General features: G+C 49.7%; 2 protein-coding genes across 3 annotated transcripts; both read right to left on the bottom strand.

The window, feature by feature from the left end:
- Nucleotides 1–1,886: 1,886 nt before the first annotated feature.
- LOC124692791 (14-3-3-like protein GF14-E) lies at nucleotides 1,887–6,218 on the bottom strand. Of its 2 annotated transcripts, none has more exons than XM_047226222.1 (6): nucleotides 6,109–6,218; nucleotides 3,879–4,317; nucleotides 3,710–3,788; nucleotides 3,451–3,573; nucleotides 2,431–2,547; nucleotides 1,887–2,345 (listed from the first exon to the last, which is right to left on the bottom strand). In XM_047226222.1, exons 2-6 carry the CDS (start codon nucleotides 4,277–4,279, stop codon nucleotides 2,286–2,288), a joined length of 780 nt encoding a protein of 259 aa, XP_047082178.1. In that variant the 5' UTR covers nucleotides 4,280–4,317; nucleotides 6,109–6,218; the 3' UTR covers nucleotides 1,887–2,285. The 2 variants fall into 2 exon arrangements, with proteins under 2 accessions (XP_047082178.1, XP_047082176.1); XM_047226220.1 differs by lacking the exon at nucleotides 6,109–6,218 and adding an exon at nucleotides 4,750–4,873.
- On the bottom strand, nucleotides 5,175–6,102 carry LOC124692792 (F-box protein GID2-like). The gene has a single exon (XM_047226223.1). The coding sequence runs from the start codon at nucleotides 5,808–5,810 to the stop codon at nucleotides 5,178–5,180; it is 633 nt and encodes a 210-aa protein (XP_047082179.1). The 5' UTR covers nucleotides 5,811–6,102; the 3' UTR covers nucleotides 5,175–5,177.
- Nucleotides 6,219–17,452: the final 11,234 nt, after the last annotated feature.

The following is a 17,452-nucleotide window of genomic DNA, read 5'->3' as shown; positions in this document are numbered from 1 at the left end:
GTAGGCGGAAAAGACATGCCAGGGAGGTCAAGCTTATAGGGAGGGATAGTCGATCGGGTTGGGAAGGTGACAGCAGGTGTACCCAATACCTGACATATTGACTCTTCACTCTAGGAACTCAGCGAACCTGATAGAATTCAGTTTCACCCATGCATTTGTAATCCAATAAAACAAAGGAACTATCATTACACTCCTCCGCTGTATCTTTGCAATCCGTAGTTCGCACCAAATCTGCCTCGAAGTGGAAATTAACTTGCACTGATCCAATCAGGACATAGTAGCAGCACCACCACCAGGTTGGGGAAAACTGTATATGCAAGGATGGGGACAATCAGTGCCTACACATGAAAGAACGGATCAGTTACGCCTGCCCTTAGAGCATCTCCAGCCGGGTCCCCCAAAGCGTCCCCCAAAGGGATTTGGGGCGCGCCGGACCAAAAAACCGTTTCAGCCGCGTCCCCCAAAGTTCATTTTTGTCCGACGCGCCTCGATACTGTGTCCGGCTCCCCGAGCCCGTCCCCGTCCCACAGGGGACGCACCGGGAACGCCGGACACACCGAAAAGCGAGGCGGGGAGTGGCGGGGCCGACTCGTCAGTGGCACAATAAATTTTAACCTAACCGTCGCCTACCTCGCGACGGAAGTTATTGGCGCGCAGCAACGGTGCAGTTCCCGCAGCGACAGTGCAGTTCCCGCAGAGCCGCAGCGACGCGTCCCGTCGCGTCTAGCTCTGCGTGCCGGCGTTAATGAGTGCCACCGCTCCTCCGCCTCCCTCCGGTCTATAAAAGGGCCGCCTCTCATCGTCCCTCTCACACACAACCCTAGCGCCTCTCTCCCAAACCCTAGCCGCCACCATCTCAACAAGACTCGTCACTATGTCTGGTAGAGGCGGAGGCCGACGAGACGCGCTGCCGCCGGGACTACCACGGCGACAGCACCGAGGAGGACGACTGAATGTTGTTTCTTCACAGCGAACATGTGCACGGAAGTTTCTGGATGTTCGCCTCATCGTTAGAACCAACAAGGGCACCATCCTCCCGCTGGATTTTCCAGTTTAGGTGACTGGGTGTGCCCTCAAGTGTTTTTTCTTAGCAGCGAACACAGAAAACCTTCGATGCACGGCCTAGTTAGGTTTAGTTTCTTTGCAAAATTTTATATTTGTGTCCACCATGGTTCAAACTATGTATTAGTTTGTGGAAAACCACGTTCCAAACTGTGTCTTCGTGTAAACCACGTTCCCAATTATGTATTAGTTTGTGGAAATTGAAATAAAAATGTCGAAAAATGTATTTTAAATGTTTGGGGGAGGCGTTTGGGGCACGCAGCTGGGGAGCAACGTCCCCCAAATGCGACACGAACAAAACACGTCCCCCAAACGCTCAATCCGGCGCGATTTGGGGGACGCGGCTGGAGATGCTCTTACATGTCAGGTCACCTCGCCCCTCCACACATACGCCACCACCCGGATGTCAACATTGCTCCTCAATCCACCGCCTTCCCTCTCCTCCTCAGGCTGCTACCATCTCGCATCATTATAGGACACAGAGGGAGTGAGAGCTGAGAGACGACAGGATAGAGAGAGCACATTATCAGGAAAGGAGCAAACCACACCTCACACCACACCGGGAGATGAACGAGATGGTGCTGTTGCTCCTTTCTCTCAGATTATCAGGAGAAGTTTTATCTTTTGATAATTTGCAAAGTCATACTCCCGGTGTGAAGGGTGAGTTTACCTTGACTCTCTAGTCACGATTTGACAAACATTAGGCACACAAATTTCGATTTGGCCAACATTAGGTACAAAAATTTAACTGGAGCCAGCAAGCTGGCATGTACTCCATGCTTTTCTAACCAAAAGGAGTGCACCAGCATAAAAAAAATTAGCAGTCATCCAAACAAAGACCATAAATTTGGCTATCAGCAAGAAACTGGTAAATGTTGGTTTTAGACACCAACAAAACATAACCTAGAAGACACCCATGACCCACTCGAAAAGAGGTAGAGGAATAGAAGACAACGGCTGACAAACAAGAGCAACAGAAAATTCTAAAAACAAAGTAACGCAAGGTTCAACAAGAGGCTCCCCAACAATCATAGCCTGATAACCAACCCGCCAAGCAGCTAGGCTCTGCAACCTTCCCTATCACAACATAAGGAGCCTCCAAACGACCAAACCACAAGAACACTACAATCTATACTGAAGAAAAGACAATCCAGAGCACATTGAAGTGTCACTCGAAGACAGAAGAACACAATAGTTCAAGTCTCCGGGCACATAGACCACGTTTACTGTCCATCGCCAGATTCACCCTTAGGAGCATCCTTGATTTCTTCAGCAGCGTCCTCCTGCAGCCAAGCACGAGAAATTTACATATTTAGAACGAATAGAGAAAAGAGGATGCAAGTAAAAATTCTTGGGACTAAGGAATACCGAGATGTCAGAAGTCCACAGCGTCAGGTTATCGCGCAGCAGTTGCATGATCAAGGTGCTGTCCTTGTAGGATTCCTCGCTCAGAGTGTCCAGCTCTGAGATGGCCTCATCAAAGGCCTGACATAATCATAGCAGATTAAGGCTAAAATGCAATTATACTATATTTGAAAATATTAACAGGATTAATGAGGCTTCAAAAACTATTGAAGGCATGACAAAATAGACCCCCTCTCCCAACACTAATGAAACAAAAAGAGTTATCTTTGCAGTGACATGAATAGCATGATACCACTATAAAAGTGAGCAAGTCGTATAGAAAACAAGAAAACAATGGATGACATTCATCCTTACAATGTGAGAAATACTATAGAAAAGGTGAATGGGTACAAGTGAATGATATTCGATCTCCTATGGTTCTTTGATCCAATGAATGGGACCTGTACAATGGCAGATGATGCACTTACATTGAATGCAATCCACCATATTCTAAACATGCTAAGTTGCTATCTTGCAAGTGTTTCTTCCATGTTATGAATCTTGTCTTAAGGTATTGCTCGACAATTAGCCTCTAACTTCAGAACTTAATTGATCAAATGGGCATTGAGAAACATACATTTATTGTTTGATTCAATTAATATTTTTATCTGAACTTAATGGAGGCTAACATCTCCGCAATGCTTAACTAATTCTGCCTATTGGCTTTGAGAAGTCTACATCTGTAATTCTATTTATCATGATATCTGGTGACCTTTTTGCACTCTGCGGAACAATTATTATTTCCATTTAGTGTTTCAGGTTCAACCACATATGATATTTGCGTAAAGAACAGTATAGCACATGTCAGTGATGACTTGTTAGCTTACATGTTATTCAGTTGTTGATATTTAATCCCAATTATCAAGTCAAAGTTTTATATAAAAGCTGCATTCACTTCAAATATTCTCAAATCCACATGGTCTATTCAGTTTGGAACTACTGATAAGTCATAGTAGACACAACAAGTTATTGTAGAAGACAAACCTGCTTGGCGAGGTTGCAAGCACGGTCAGGAGAGTTGAGGATCTCATAATAAAACACTGAGAAGTTGAGTGCCAGACCAAGCCTGATAGGATGAGTTGGGGGCAACTCTGCCAGTGCAATATCCTGAAAGATTTAATAAAAAACTAAACTGAGCAAAACTCACCACCAGATGATACGACTGGATAAATCACACATGAAACAGATTCCCTGTAAGGGAAATTAAATGTTACATAAGTGAAATCCAGGGCAAGCAAACCACCTGGGCAGCTTTGTATGCAACCATGGTGTTCTCAGCAGCATCCTTCCTCTCAGATCCACTCTTGAATTCCGCAAGGTACCTATTGAATAACATATATTCAACCAAATCAATTAAGTAATTCCATTAAACGAAACATGCAGGAATTCTATGATGGTCATTACTGTAATACCTGTAGTAATCACCCTTCATCTTGAGGTAGAAGACCTTAGACTCTGGAGCGGTTGATGAGGGGACAAGGTGGGAATCCAGAAGCTTGAGGATACCATCACAGATCTTAGTGAGCTCAGTCTCGATCTTTCCGCGGTAGTCCTTGATGAGTGTGACACGGTCCTCATTGCCACGACTCTCTTCCTTCTGCTCGATGGAGGAAATGATGCGCCATGAGGCACGGCGGGCACCAATAACATTCTTGTAAGCAACTGATAGAAGGTTGCGCTCCTCAACAGTGAGCTCCTCAGAGTCAACTGTCTTTGCCACCTTCTCCATGAACTCAACCATCTCCTCATATCTCTCAGCCTGCTCTGCAAGCTTAGCCATGTACACATTCTCCTCACGAGAAAGCTCAGCCATCTTGAGTTTCTGTGGATTCTAGTCGCCGATGGTCAAATCTGGAGTATTGCGATAAATTCAGTTAGCTAAGTATTGGATAACATTTGATTACGACCACCACAAGCAAGCCCAGCTACAATAGCATTAAACCAATATACTCCTTACAGTTCAAATCTTTAAACCTGGAAAATTCGAGAAGACTCCAAACCAACAGAAGCTACATATCAAGGGGAATAATACCCAGCTATTTGTTCTACTGTCCCAAGCTTCAGAATATTATGAATACACCTCTTCATACCGTAAAAATAAAGCATTTACAGAAATAGCATTTCATTTACATACACAATATTTCTACAGGAGGCAATCAATAATATTTCTTAATTCAAATAAAAAATGAAGTGGTAAAAAAAACTAGCACAGAACAATATGTAAGATCAAGATATCAAAATATAAGCAAAGATTAAACCACGATTGATGGCAGTATTCAATACCTCAATTCATTCCTCACATTGCCCCAAGCTTAATCCAGGACATTTCCCCAATAAGAGGGATTCCTTGTGCTATGGCACCAATTTGTCCATGTGACTCAACTAAACCACCACTCATCCCTATACATACATCTATCGACGTTCCTATAGATCCAAGTAACACTATCACCTATTATCAGTTACAAGTATACTAGAACAAGGTAACTCGACAATCTCAAACATTGCTCTTCCACTCCATCTCTGCCATGTCTCTTATCAATCACCCCCACGCTTTGTGCTCTCTCTCCTTCACTCTCTAGTACCTCCAGTCAGCCAAGAAGGTGTCCAAAACTCTACGCCACACGCACACAGCAACAGACGGAGATGCTGCTGGAGAGATAAGCTTTTGTTTTCTAGCCAGGGAGAGACAAGCTTGTTAGGCAGAGACCAGATCACCCGCACTGCCCACCTCCACTCTTATCGCTGCCATCACCCTTGTCCTTCTTGGGCAAAGGATGATTAGGCATGTTCTGGAAGAAGCCAATCGAGAAGAGGGACAGCGAGAGCTGAACCTGGTCCCTGCCCAACCTCACAGGCAACTGCCTCCTCCCCTGCCTGGGCGGCGCCCCTGCACCACGCTGCTGGAGCGGGCGGATGTAGACGGCGTGCAGGCGGCGGAATCCCCCGAGCGAGAGCACGACCGCGCGGAGCTGCTGCTGAGAGAAGCCGAGGTTGGCCCACTCCCGCACGCACGCGGCCTCCCACAGCCGCTCGTCCTCCGCCAGCTGCCGCCACCCCTGGCTGACGCACGCCGCCGCGGCCAGCGTCCGGGCCTCCGCCCGCCGCAGGATCTCGAATATCGCGTCCTCCCCGAGATCCGGCACCCTCGGCGGCTCGCCATCCGGCGGCGGCGGCGGCTGCTGTGGTGGGGGGTGTGAAGAGGAGGAGGACGCCTCGGCCTGGGTTGAGCTCGGGGGCGGCTCCGTGCGCTGCTTCTTCGCTGGCTCGTTGGAGCTGCCGCTGCCGGAGGTAGGTGGGGGAGCCCAGGGATCATCGCGGCCGGAGGAAGCGGAACCGGACTTCATGGCGGAGGAAGGAATATCTAGCCGCCTTGGTCAGAACCAGGAGCTGCTGCTGCCTGCTCGGATCACCTGTAGACACGACAGTTTTATCTATCTCACACCGGAATCATTCCACGCAATCAACTCAAAACGCCCCCAAAATTCTACCAACCCCAACGCTAGAAATCAAGCACGGATTCGCCCGATTCAGCGCTCTGAACCCCGACCAAACCCCAGATCTGACCTAAATCGAGCTACTACCAGCGGAGCAAAATTAGGGATGGAGCAACTCGAGAGGAATCCGTGAGGAGTGGTAGTTTACCTGCGCTCCGGCGTCCGGCGGCTGCTCGAATCTGGGGTCGGGAAATGTTTCCGTTTCTGTTCTCCGTTCTCGCAGCCGGGGCGCTCCAGACCTATAAAAAGGGGGTGGACGCCGTAGACGCCGACGACGCCGCCCGTCCAATCTAGAGTCGACACGTGGCGCGCGGGTTCCTGTCTGTCGCGTGCCCCCCGCGAGCAGCTGTGTCTGGCACATGGCGTGGGGTGTGCTACAGGTGGGCCTGACTCTGCGGTGGCGTGGGAGCCCACTCACAGGCAGACAGGCTCAGCAAGGATGCATAGACACTGGATGATGTCATGATGGTGTTCGCCTCGTGGCCTGTCGGCTGCAGTGTGAAAAACTACCGAAAAAGTTTGAAATGCTGGGGCGGGCCGGCCGAGACGTGCGGTTCCGGCGCAAAATATAAGAACAATGGGCTTTTCTAGTGCACATAAACAGGATCGTAGACGGCAGCTATTTCAGATCAGCAAGGAAGAAGCAACAGTTGGACAAAGTTGTGGCATATACCAATCCCTTCCAAGCTGAAAATTTTTCTGTGGCGTTTGGCAAGGCATTCTCTGCCAACGTCAGACATTTTGCACCGACGACATATATCACACACAAGTGCCTGCGGTATCTGTGGTGCTGAGGACTCGTGGCGGCATTCTCTGATTGATTGCACGATATCTCGTTGCGTTTGGGCACTGATGGACTCTGAGCTTACGGAACATATGAGTCAGGTCCAGGAACCAGAGGCACGCAAGCGGCTTTTTGCGATGTTTGACCATCGTGCCTCACGAGCAGCTAATCCGGATGTGTGTGACGAGCATGGGCGATTTGGCATGCTAGACGTAAGGCAATCCATGAAGGGTTATTCCAAAGCCCATTGAGCACCTATCATTTTGTGGAGAGTTTTTTGACCGACCTAGAACGAGTCAAAGGGTTTAGCAACCAAGCCTCCGTGTGTGACCGGAGCAACGGCAGCTCCCAAGCCCCGCTCACCGGCTTGGATCCCTCCCCGCTGGGGTGGTGAAGGTCAATGTAGACGCTGGCGGTTGCGAGGAATAAGGACCATGGTGCGATCGCAGCGGTCGCAAGAACGGCAGCGGGTGAGTATCTAGGCTCATCGTCTCGTTATAATGACGAGAATTTCGGATCCCGAGATTTTGGAGTGCGCGCGGCAAGAAGAGAAGGATCTGGACCCGGCTCTGGACCTTTCGGTTTCAAGAGTGAAGCTAGCTAGCGATTGCTTGTCGATGGTGAAAGCAATGAAGGAGCAGAATCTCGAAGATATAGCCACATTCTACATGATATTACGATCCTCTGTAGCTTTTGGCCGAGTTTGGTTTAGTTCATGAAAGTAGAGTTTCAAATAACGAGCCCCATGTTCCGCTCGCTTTGTGTTAGGCTCTCCGGTAGGGAGATATGTGTGGCTAGGTAATCCGCCGGTTGGCGTTTGTATTCCCCATCTTCTGACTTAATAAAGAGGATGGTCGTTGCTCAAAAAAAAAAAAGTTGCACCCTTGTGGAGTGGGCTGGGCTGGAGGTGCTCATAAAGTATTTTGTTTTAGATGGGATTTAATCATCTCTCAAAAAAAATGTGGAATCTTTTTTTTAACTGGGTGAGCTTTATTACTTAGGTAACAACATTTTTACAATCATGCATTAGAGCATCTTCAGTCGCGTCCCCAGACTGTCCCCTAAAGCGATTTGGGGCACGGCGGATAAAAAAAAGTTCCAGTCACGTCCCCCAAAGCCGTTTTTTGTCCGGCGCGGCCCGATACGGTGTTCGGCACGCCGAGGCCGTCCCCGTCCCACGGGGGACGGTCCGGGGACGGCGGACACACCGAAAAGCGAGGCAGGGGGTGGTGGGGCCGACGCGTCAGCGGCACATTGAATTTTAACCTAACCGTCGCCTACCTCGCGACGGAAGTTATTGCCGCGCAGTGACGGTACAGTTCGTGCAGAGGCGCAGTGAAGCATCTCGTCGCGCCTAGCTCTGCGTGTCGGCGTTAATGAGCGACACCGCTCCCCCGCCTCCCTCCGGCCTATAAAAAGGGCCGCCTCTCATCGTCCCTCTCACACACAAACCCTAGCGCCTATCTCCCCAACCCTAGCCGCCACCATCTCAAGAGTCGACGACATGGCTGGTAGAGGCGGGGGCCGAGCTCGCAGTCGTGATCGTGGTCGTGGCCACGGAAGAGCTGCACGCTCGTCGTTGCCTACGACGACGTCGTCGTCCTCATCGTCGGACATGCAGGACGAGGATGGGCCTGTGCTGTTCGAGTTCATCGTCGTCCTCAAGGGCGACCCACACGGCATCCAGAGGCTGCCGGACACCTTCGCCGACTTCTTCGCCGGCGACGAGCGCCCGCGCTCGCTGCATCTGCGGGAGGATTACTGCGGCTGCTACCAGTGGATCGTCGACGTGATCTACGATGCAGCGCGGCAAGATGTACCTCCACATCGGTTGGGAGAAGTCTGCGCGCTACCACCGCCTCGAAGCCGGCTTCGTGCTCGTGTTCTCCTACTTTGGCGACAGGGACATAAGCGTCAAGGTGTTCGACGAGACGCGTTTCCGCCGGAACTATCACGGCGACAGCAGCGACGAGGACAACGACTGATGAGTGTTGTTTCTTCGCAGCGAATATATTCATGAAGGTTTCTGGTTGTTCTTTCTTGGAAGAACCAACAGGGGCACCCTCACCAGCTGGATTTTCCAGTTTGGGTGACTGTGTGTGCCCTCGAGTGTTCTTTCTTGGCAGTAAACACACAAAACCTTTGATGCACGGCCTACTTAGGTTTAGTTATTTTACAATATTTTATATTTGTGTCAATCATGGTTCAAACTATGTATTAGTTATTGGAAAACCATGTTCCAAATTATGTCTTCGTGTAAACCACGTTCCCAATTATGTATTAGTTTGTGGAATATTTCTTCTCTTTATTGAAATAAAAATGCAAAAAACAAAAAAAGAATATTTTAATGTTTGGGGGCGGCGTTTGGGGGACGGGGCTGGGAGCGACGTTCCCCAAACATGGCACGAACGAAACACGTCCCCTAAATGCTCAATCCGGCGCCGTTTGAGGGACGGTTTAGGGGACGCGACTGGAGATGCTCTTAGAGAGCCTAGCACGCAGGAAGGGACAGACCTATGCAAAACACCACACTCACGATTGCCTAATTGCACTAAATCATGCGCCACCTTATTACTCACCCTAAACACCTTACAAACTTTCACTTGTGGAAGCAGATCAAGCATACTTTTTGCCTCTAAGAGAAAACACCAGCTAGCCGATCGATCCCTCTCCAAAGACGAGAGACAACAACAATCCTGGCACAATCTGTTTCAAGAACTCAAGGGTATTGCGGGTGTGCAGCTAGGTATTTGATTCCTTCCAAACAAGCCAGGATTTTAGCAAACTGCACACTAGCACACAACGGCAACGTCTTCTAGGTCGAGTACAAAACCAAGTCGTGGTCATCTCTTACCACCACTCCAGCACCACCGGCGATATCTCACGTGTTCCATTCGGCGTCCACATTGACTTTAATCCACCCGATTGCAGGGGCTATCCAGGACCGTCGGAGTTCCGAGGAAGGTGTGGTATGCTCCAACACTCTTTTTGATGAAGGGGTTGGATTTGGGATCCAGCGAAGCTTCGTCCTCTTCCATCACATCGGAAATTTTCTCGTCATTTTCCTTGTTCTTGCCCTTGCCTCCTTTGCCGCGAGGGCGGTGCTTCCGAGCGCGCTTGTATCCTGCTTCCGGATCAGTCTTCAGATCATTGATCCACTTGCATTTGCGGTTAGTGTGGGAGGACATGCCAGTAGCCGGATCAATATGGGCTAAGCATGACATGTCCATGTACCCTTCGTAAGTTTGGGGAGCGCGGAACCCATCGACGGTGACCTCATCAGCGCGTTGCTGGCCCCTGCCGGCTCCGCCACCACGGTCGCGGCCTCTTCTGCCTCCTTGACTTCCGCGTTGGAACGTCATGGCAACCATGTCGGATCCGCCGCTTTTCTGTTCATCAGGGGGATTCTTCCGCTTATTGTTGTTGCTGCCGCCGTTATCACGGTTCTTCTTTTTCTGGTGCAAGGGTATGGTTGTGGCTGTGAGTTCTCCACCTGCGTCGTCATCAACGGCGGTGTGAGTGCTGGTGATGCCGATCATCTCATCCAAGGTTAGATTGTTCTCATTGATCAGGTAAGTTAGTGAAAGATCAGAGATGGTAAACCTAGAGGGGGGTGAATAGGTTTCTACAAATTTTAATTCTTTCTTTGCAATATTAGGGTTTGCGGAATATAACGATGAGCCTAATGCAAACTAGGTGGAGCAACCTATATGATGATACGAGTAACTCAAGCACGAAGGCTCTCACAAGCAATTATATCACAAGTAAGGAGTTCGGTTAGAGATAACCGATAGCACGCGGAGACGAGGGTTTATTCCCGTGTTCCCTTCCTTTGCAAGAAGGTACGTCACGTTTGGAGGGGTGGAGGTCCCACGAAGGATTCCCCAATGCCACGAAGGCTCACCCTATTCTCCGGAGCCTATCCCACGAAGGAATAGCTCACTCACTTGTGGTAGACTTTGAGGTAGCCTCCAAACCTTCACAATCTTGTCAGGACCAAATCCACAGCCCGGATGCTTCCGGACCACTCTTGCCCACCTAGGGTTTCCAAGGAACCCTAGAGAGCAAGTTTCTTGATGAATACACGGGGGAACAAGATTTGGCTTGGTAGAACAGTAGATCGGGTCCTCCTCTATCGTTTCCCCGGAGGGATTTGTGTTTGGGTGGAGGAGGAGGGAGATCTGAGGCTTTTGGTGTTTCTAACAATGGAGTATGAGAGAGAGAGCTCAAGAACTGCTTGTAGTGTAGTGCCTACCCCTTCAGAGGTAGAAGAAGGGGTATATATAGTGTCACTGGAAATATGACCGTTGATGACTTGCCACCTCAGCAATTTCCTCGAGAAACCCGGTCAACCGGACCAGGGGCCGAGCCGTCCGGCGTAGGGCCCCGTCAGACCGGGCCAGGGACCGGGCCAGCCGGTCCAAACCGGAGTGGGGGCCGGACCATGACCGGAGCAGGTCGATGTCTTGCAGTAATGCCCCCGGCTGGCATCAGCACAGGAGTCGGTTGGCGCCGGGGCGCCCGGCCCAGCACCCGGTCAGACCGGGCGCCTGACCGGAACCGACCGGTCCAAACCGGGCTGCTGACCGGGACATGACCGGGCAGTCTCTGTGTCTTACAGAACACTCCCCGGCTGGCACCGGCACAGGAGCCGGTCTGCGCCGGGCGTGGCCGGCGCATGGGCCGGTCCGACCGGGTCTATGACCGGCCAAGTGCAGTAGATCCCCTTTTGATTGTTGTCGAAGTGGGGGGTCTCCTTTAGCCTTCTTGTTCCATTGATACACCATTTATGCCTCTTTGGCTAATACCCGGGATTAACCTCATAAACATGTATTAGACCAAACACTCTAGCACAGTGTCATTGTTACCAAAATAATGAATACGGGTAAAATACCCTTACAGTTAGCTTGTGCCGGAGCAGCCCTCCCCTCTGCAAGCTACCTATGAAGGCGTGCATAGATGTGCGGTTATCTACGTTCTTGCACTCGTTTCTTGTTGCAAACTGATGACGCGTAAAGCACACGCCCGTTGGGAACCCCAAGTGGAAGGTGTGATGCGTACAGCAGCAAGTTTCCCTTAGTAAGAAACCAAGGTTTATCGAACCAATAGGAGTCAAGAAGCACGTTGAAGGTTGATGGCAGCGGAGTGTAGTGCGCCGCAACACCAGGGATTCCGGCGCCAACGTGGAACCTGCACAACACAATCACAGAACTTTGCCCCAACGTAATCGGTGAGGTTGTCAATCTCACCGACTTGCCGTAAACAAAGGATTAAACGTATTGTGTGGAAGATGATGATTGTTTGCGAAGAACAGTAAATAACAATTGCGGTAGATTGTATTTCGAGATGTAAAGAATAGGACCGGGGTCCACAGTTCACTAGCGGTGTCTCTCCCATAAGATAGCGGATGTTGGGTGAACAAATTACGGTTGGGCAATTGACAAATAAAGAAGGCATAACAATGCACATACATATATCATGATGAGTACTATGAGATTTAATCGGGGCATTACAACAAAGTACATAGACCGCTATCCGAGCATGCATCTATGCCTAAAAATTCCACCTTCGAGGTTATCATCCGAACCCCCTCCGGTATTAAGTTGTAAACAACGGACAATTGCATTAAGTATGGTGCGTAATGTAATCAACACAAATATCCTTAGACAAAGCATCGATGTTTTATCCCTAGTGGCAACAGCACATCCACAACCTTAGAACTTTCACGTCATCGTCCCAGCATTTAATGGAGGCATGAACCCACTATCGAGCATAAATACCCCCTCTTGGAGTCACAAGTATCAACTTGGCCGGAGCCTCTACTAGCAACGGAGAGCATGCAAGAACATAAATAACATATATGATAGATTGATAATCAACTTGACATAGTATTCAATATTCATCGGATCGCAACAAACACAACATGAAGGATTACAAATAGATGATCTTGATCATGATAGGCAGCTCACAAGATCTAACATGATAGCACAATGAGGAGAAGACAACCATCTAGCTACCGCTATGGACCCATAGTCCAGGGGTGAACTACTCACACATCGATCCGCGAGCGATCATGGCGATGAAGAGACCTCCGGGAGATGATTCCCTCTCCGGCAGGGTGCCGGAGGCGATCTCCTGAATCCCCCGAGATGGGATTGGCGGCGGCGGCGTCTCTGGAAGGTTTTCCGTATCGTGGCTCTCGGTACTGGGGGTTTCGCGACGAAGGCTTTAAGTAGGAGGAAGGGCAGAGTCGGGAGGGTCACGAGGGGCCCACACGCTAGGGCCGCGCGGCCAAGGGCCAGGCCGCGCCGCCCTGGCGTGTCGCCACCTCGTGGCCCCACTTCGTTTCCTCTCCGGTCTTCTGGAAGCTTCGTGCAAAAATAGGACCCTGGGCGTTGATTTCGTCCAATTCCGAGAATATTTCCTTACTAGGATTTCGAAACCAAAAACAACGTAGAAAACAAGAATCGGCTCTTCGGCATCTCGTCAATAGGTTAGTGCCGGAAAATGCATAAATATGACATATAATGTGTATAAAACATGTGAGTATCATCATAAAAGTAGCATGGAACATAAGAAATTATAGATACGTTTGAGACGTATCAAGCATCCCCAAGCTTAGTTCCTACTCGCCCTCGAGTAGGCAAACGATAACAAAGATAATTTATGAAGTGACATGCTATCATAATCTTGATCATACTATTGTAAAGCATATGAGATGAATGCAGCGATTCGAAGCAATGATGAAGATAATGAGTAAACTAATGAATCATATAGCAAAGACTTTTCATGAATAATTGAAAGTATAGAGATGGTAAACCTAGAGGGGGGGTGAATAGGTTTCTACAAGTTTTAATTCTTTCTTTGCAATATTAGGCTTTGCGGAATATAAAGGTGAGCCTAATGCAAACTAGGTGAAGCAACCTATATGAGGATACAACTAACTCGAGCACGAAGGCTCTCACAGAGCGATTAAATCACAAGTAAGGAGTTCGGTTAGAGATAACCGATAGCACGCGGAGACGAGGATGTATTCCCGTGTTCCCTTGCTTTGCAACAAGGTACGTCACGTTTGGAGGGGTGGAGGTCCCACGAAGGATTCCCCACGCCACGAAGGCTCACCCTATTCTCCGGAGCCTATCCCACGAAGGAATAGCTCACTCACTTGTGGTAGACTTTGAGGTAGCCTCCAAACCTTCACAATCTTGCCCGGAGCAAATCCACAGCCCGGATGCTTCCGGACTCCTCTTGCCCACCTAGGGTTTCCAAGGAACCCTAGGAAGCAAGCTTCTCGATGAATACAAGGGGAAATGAGATTTGGCTTGGTAGAACAGTAGATCGGGTCCTCCTCTAACGATTCCCGGAGGGATTTGAGTTTGGGTGGAGGAGGAGGTAGATCCGAGGCTTTTGGTGTTTCTAGCAATGGAGTAAGAGAGAGAGAGCTCAAGAACAGCTTGTAGTGTAGTGCCTAACTGTTCAGAGGTAGGAGAAGGCCTATTTATAGTGTTCTTCGAAATATGGCCGTTGGTCACTTGCCACCTCAGCTTTTCCCTCGACAAACCCGGTTGACCGGGCCACAGACCGGACAGCCCGGTGGTGAGGCCGGTCGGACCGGACCAGCGACCGGACACCCTTTGCATCGTCCTGGAGCTCCTCCGGTTGGCGGCCGGTTGGCGACCGGTCGACCGGGCCGTGCGCCGGACTCGCCGGTCTGTAGGCCGGCTGACCGGTCGGCAACCGGATTTGCTATGTTCTCGTGTGGAGCCCGGTTGGCGGCCGGTCGACCGGGTCGTGCGCCGGACTTGCCTCGGTTGGCGACCGGTGGACCGAGCTGCGCGCCGGACTGGCCGGTTGCTGGCCCGGTTGGACCGGGCTGCAGACCGGATTTCTGCTGTAGACCCCTTTTCGATTGTTGTTGAAGTGGGGGTCTCCTTTAGCCTTCTTGTTCCTTTGATACACCATTTATGCCTCATTGCCTAATACCTGAGATTATCCTTATAAACATATTAGGCCAAATACTCTAGCACGGTGTCATTGTTACCAAAATAATGGATAAGGGTAAAATACCCTTACAATCTCCCCCTTTTTGGTATACGATGACAAACCGAGCTAGAGTCACAAATAGATATTATGATAAGCTCTAAACCTTGATTCCATATAAGATATTACGACAGCTCCCCCATAATGTGTGCACTTGGAGAATTTGCGTTTGAATGCAAAGTGCACCATTTGTGGAACATGAGAAGCTCCCCCAATATCTTTAGGAAACAAGCATGGTATGGAGATGTGCATATCAAGATATATAAGCATAGCACACATAATCATCCTAACATAGAGTAGCACACATAATAGTCGTCCATACACATCCATACACGAATTATTGGAAGTAGCAAATGGTTCTTGAAAACTCAAAGCAAATAAGCACAAGCCATATAAAATCCAAATAAAGCAACTCCCATGGCTTGTGGCAATCAAAGAACCCCGTGGTCCTAGACTCTACTCTCTTCTCCCCCTTTGGCATCGGAACACCAAAAAGGCGAAGAAAAGAGGAGAGATGCTATCGCACCCATCAGTAGAACTCATGCCCGGTCGAGTAGGAGCTCTCGCCATCGCCGCGTGCAGCCGCATCACCCTCATCCTCATCACCATCATCATCGGCAGGGGTAGGAGCACGAGCGGTCCTAGGAAGGATGGCACCATGAGCGTACACGGAGAAGTCGAAGTTCTGGATCATCTCATCGGTAAGGAGAGGCATCTCCCACCGAGGTGCTACCACAGGCTCCATCTCAGGTCCAGAAGGAGGAACAGGGTGGTTCCGTGAGGCCAAGAACTCATTCTGGCGCCTCCGTGTCTCCTGGTTCACAGTAAGGCTCTGATGTGCAACATCATTGGTGTTCTTGCACATTTGCCACATGCTGGAGAAGAAGCGAGCGGCACCATGCTTGGAGCGCCGAGAGTAGCTGGAGCTAGCATCATGATCATGGTGTTCCTTGGAACGGCGCTCAGTGGAGGGCATCATGGAGGGAACGTCCGGACGAGTGGCCTCCTGAATGGGTATCCTGAATGGGTCCATGATGACTCTTTCACCAAGAACGTTGAGAGGAGCGGGAACAATGTAGTTGATGAGCCGCTGAACATACTGAGCATAGTTGGGAGTCATGCGGTCCATAACTGCACGCTTCAGCTCACAGTGGATAAGATCACAGCCATCAATCTTCCTTACCCTGTCAGGATGGCAATAGTACATCAGATTGAGGTGATAGTTCCTGACTTCACTTGTGTCGCCAGACTTGCTGATGAGGCTTTCACGGAACATCTTGGCAAGGACAAGGTATGAGTAGTACATCCCAGAGATAGTGGGAGGTCCAGGTGTAGGGTTCGCGGGATAGCGAAGGAGATGTCACCCTTAGTGAGCTTGGACCGTGAATGAATCTTGTACCCTGGAGCACTATCACCACCACAACCCATGGCTGCACGGAATTGAGAGTAGGTGCATGAGTACTTTTCCTTGCCAGTCATCCAAGTGATGGTGCGGTCCTCATCATCATGGAAGAAAACGATGCAGTGGAACTGACGGACTAGGAGAGGACAGAAGGTAGGATCCTCTTGTTGATCATCGGGCTTGAGGCACACAAGGTCATACAAGTCCCATACCCTTCAAGGTTTCAACCACAAAGCGGTACTTTGTGGCTTCATGCAAGGCAAGCTCTTCAGGATTGATGGCCTTGGGCAACACAATATCACCATTCTTCATAAACTCATGAGAATCATAGTAACCATCCCATAGGGCTGCTTGTGTCTTGGTCCAGAAGAACTTGTCCCCACGAGTGTAAGTCCGTTGCTCAAAGCGATACGGATTCACCGTCCTCATTTCCTGCCACTCAACACGGTTTGCATTCCCAGCATTGACATTTGGCACTATTTCATCATCCTGTTGGGCGGCATGCTTATCCTTTTTCTTGCCACCAAGAGACTTGTTTCTACCCCCAGCCGAGCTGCCAATGTCAGTACCCTGATGAGCTTGAGGAGGCACGCGACTACTAGAACGGCGGGGAGGATCGGCAGTCCTTCCTCTCTTGGCAACATTGCCACGTGACTCACCACTCCAACTACCTGTGAATGAGAAAATAGAGCAAGGATAGCAGTGGGGTAAGTGTACATGTCATCAATAAGAGGGAAGCCAAAAAGCATAGCATATATCCAAGTGTATTGATGAGATTGTGCGAAAACTGGGCAATCCGGCGCACAGGCCGGTCCAACCGGGCAGCAGACCGGACGAGCCGGTTGGCGACCGGTTGACCGGGCCGCACGCCGGGCCGGCCGGTTGAGCGGCCGGTCGACCGGGCTGGTGACCGGATCTGTCGATTTGTGAAGTTTTGCCCAGATTTTCTACCACAAATTCATGCAAAAACTCATAAACTTGAATATAGACTATAGCAATAGAGTGGAGTAAGTGCATTGTGTTGTGAGACACTCTAAAGGCATGAGGACTTACAAACCCTAACCCTAACCCTAAAATTTCCCCAAATCTTGTCAAAAATTTGCAATGTGTGAGGGGGACTAGAGGATAGGGAGAAAGATAGATCACATTACCCGAAGACATGGTCCTCCTTGATCAAGAGAGCAAGAAGAACACTAGGTAGGGCTTGAAACCCAAGAACTCCAAGATTTCCCAAAATAGCTTGAGAGGGACCAAATCCTTTGGTGG

This window comes from Lolium rigidum, chromosome 2, assembly GCF_022539505.1.
Source record: "Lolium rigidum isolate FL_2022 chromosome 2, APGP_CSIRO_Lrig_0.1, whole genome shotgun sequence".
NCBI classification, from domain to species: Eukaryota; Viridiplantae; Streptophyta; class Magnoliopsida; order Poales; family Poaceae; genus Lolium; species Lolium rigidum.
Note: the sequence above shows the minus strand (reverse complement) of the source record. Positions and strands in the feature narration are given on the sequence as shown.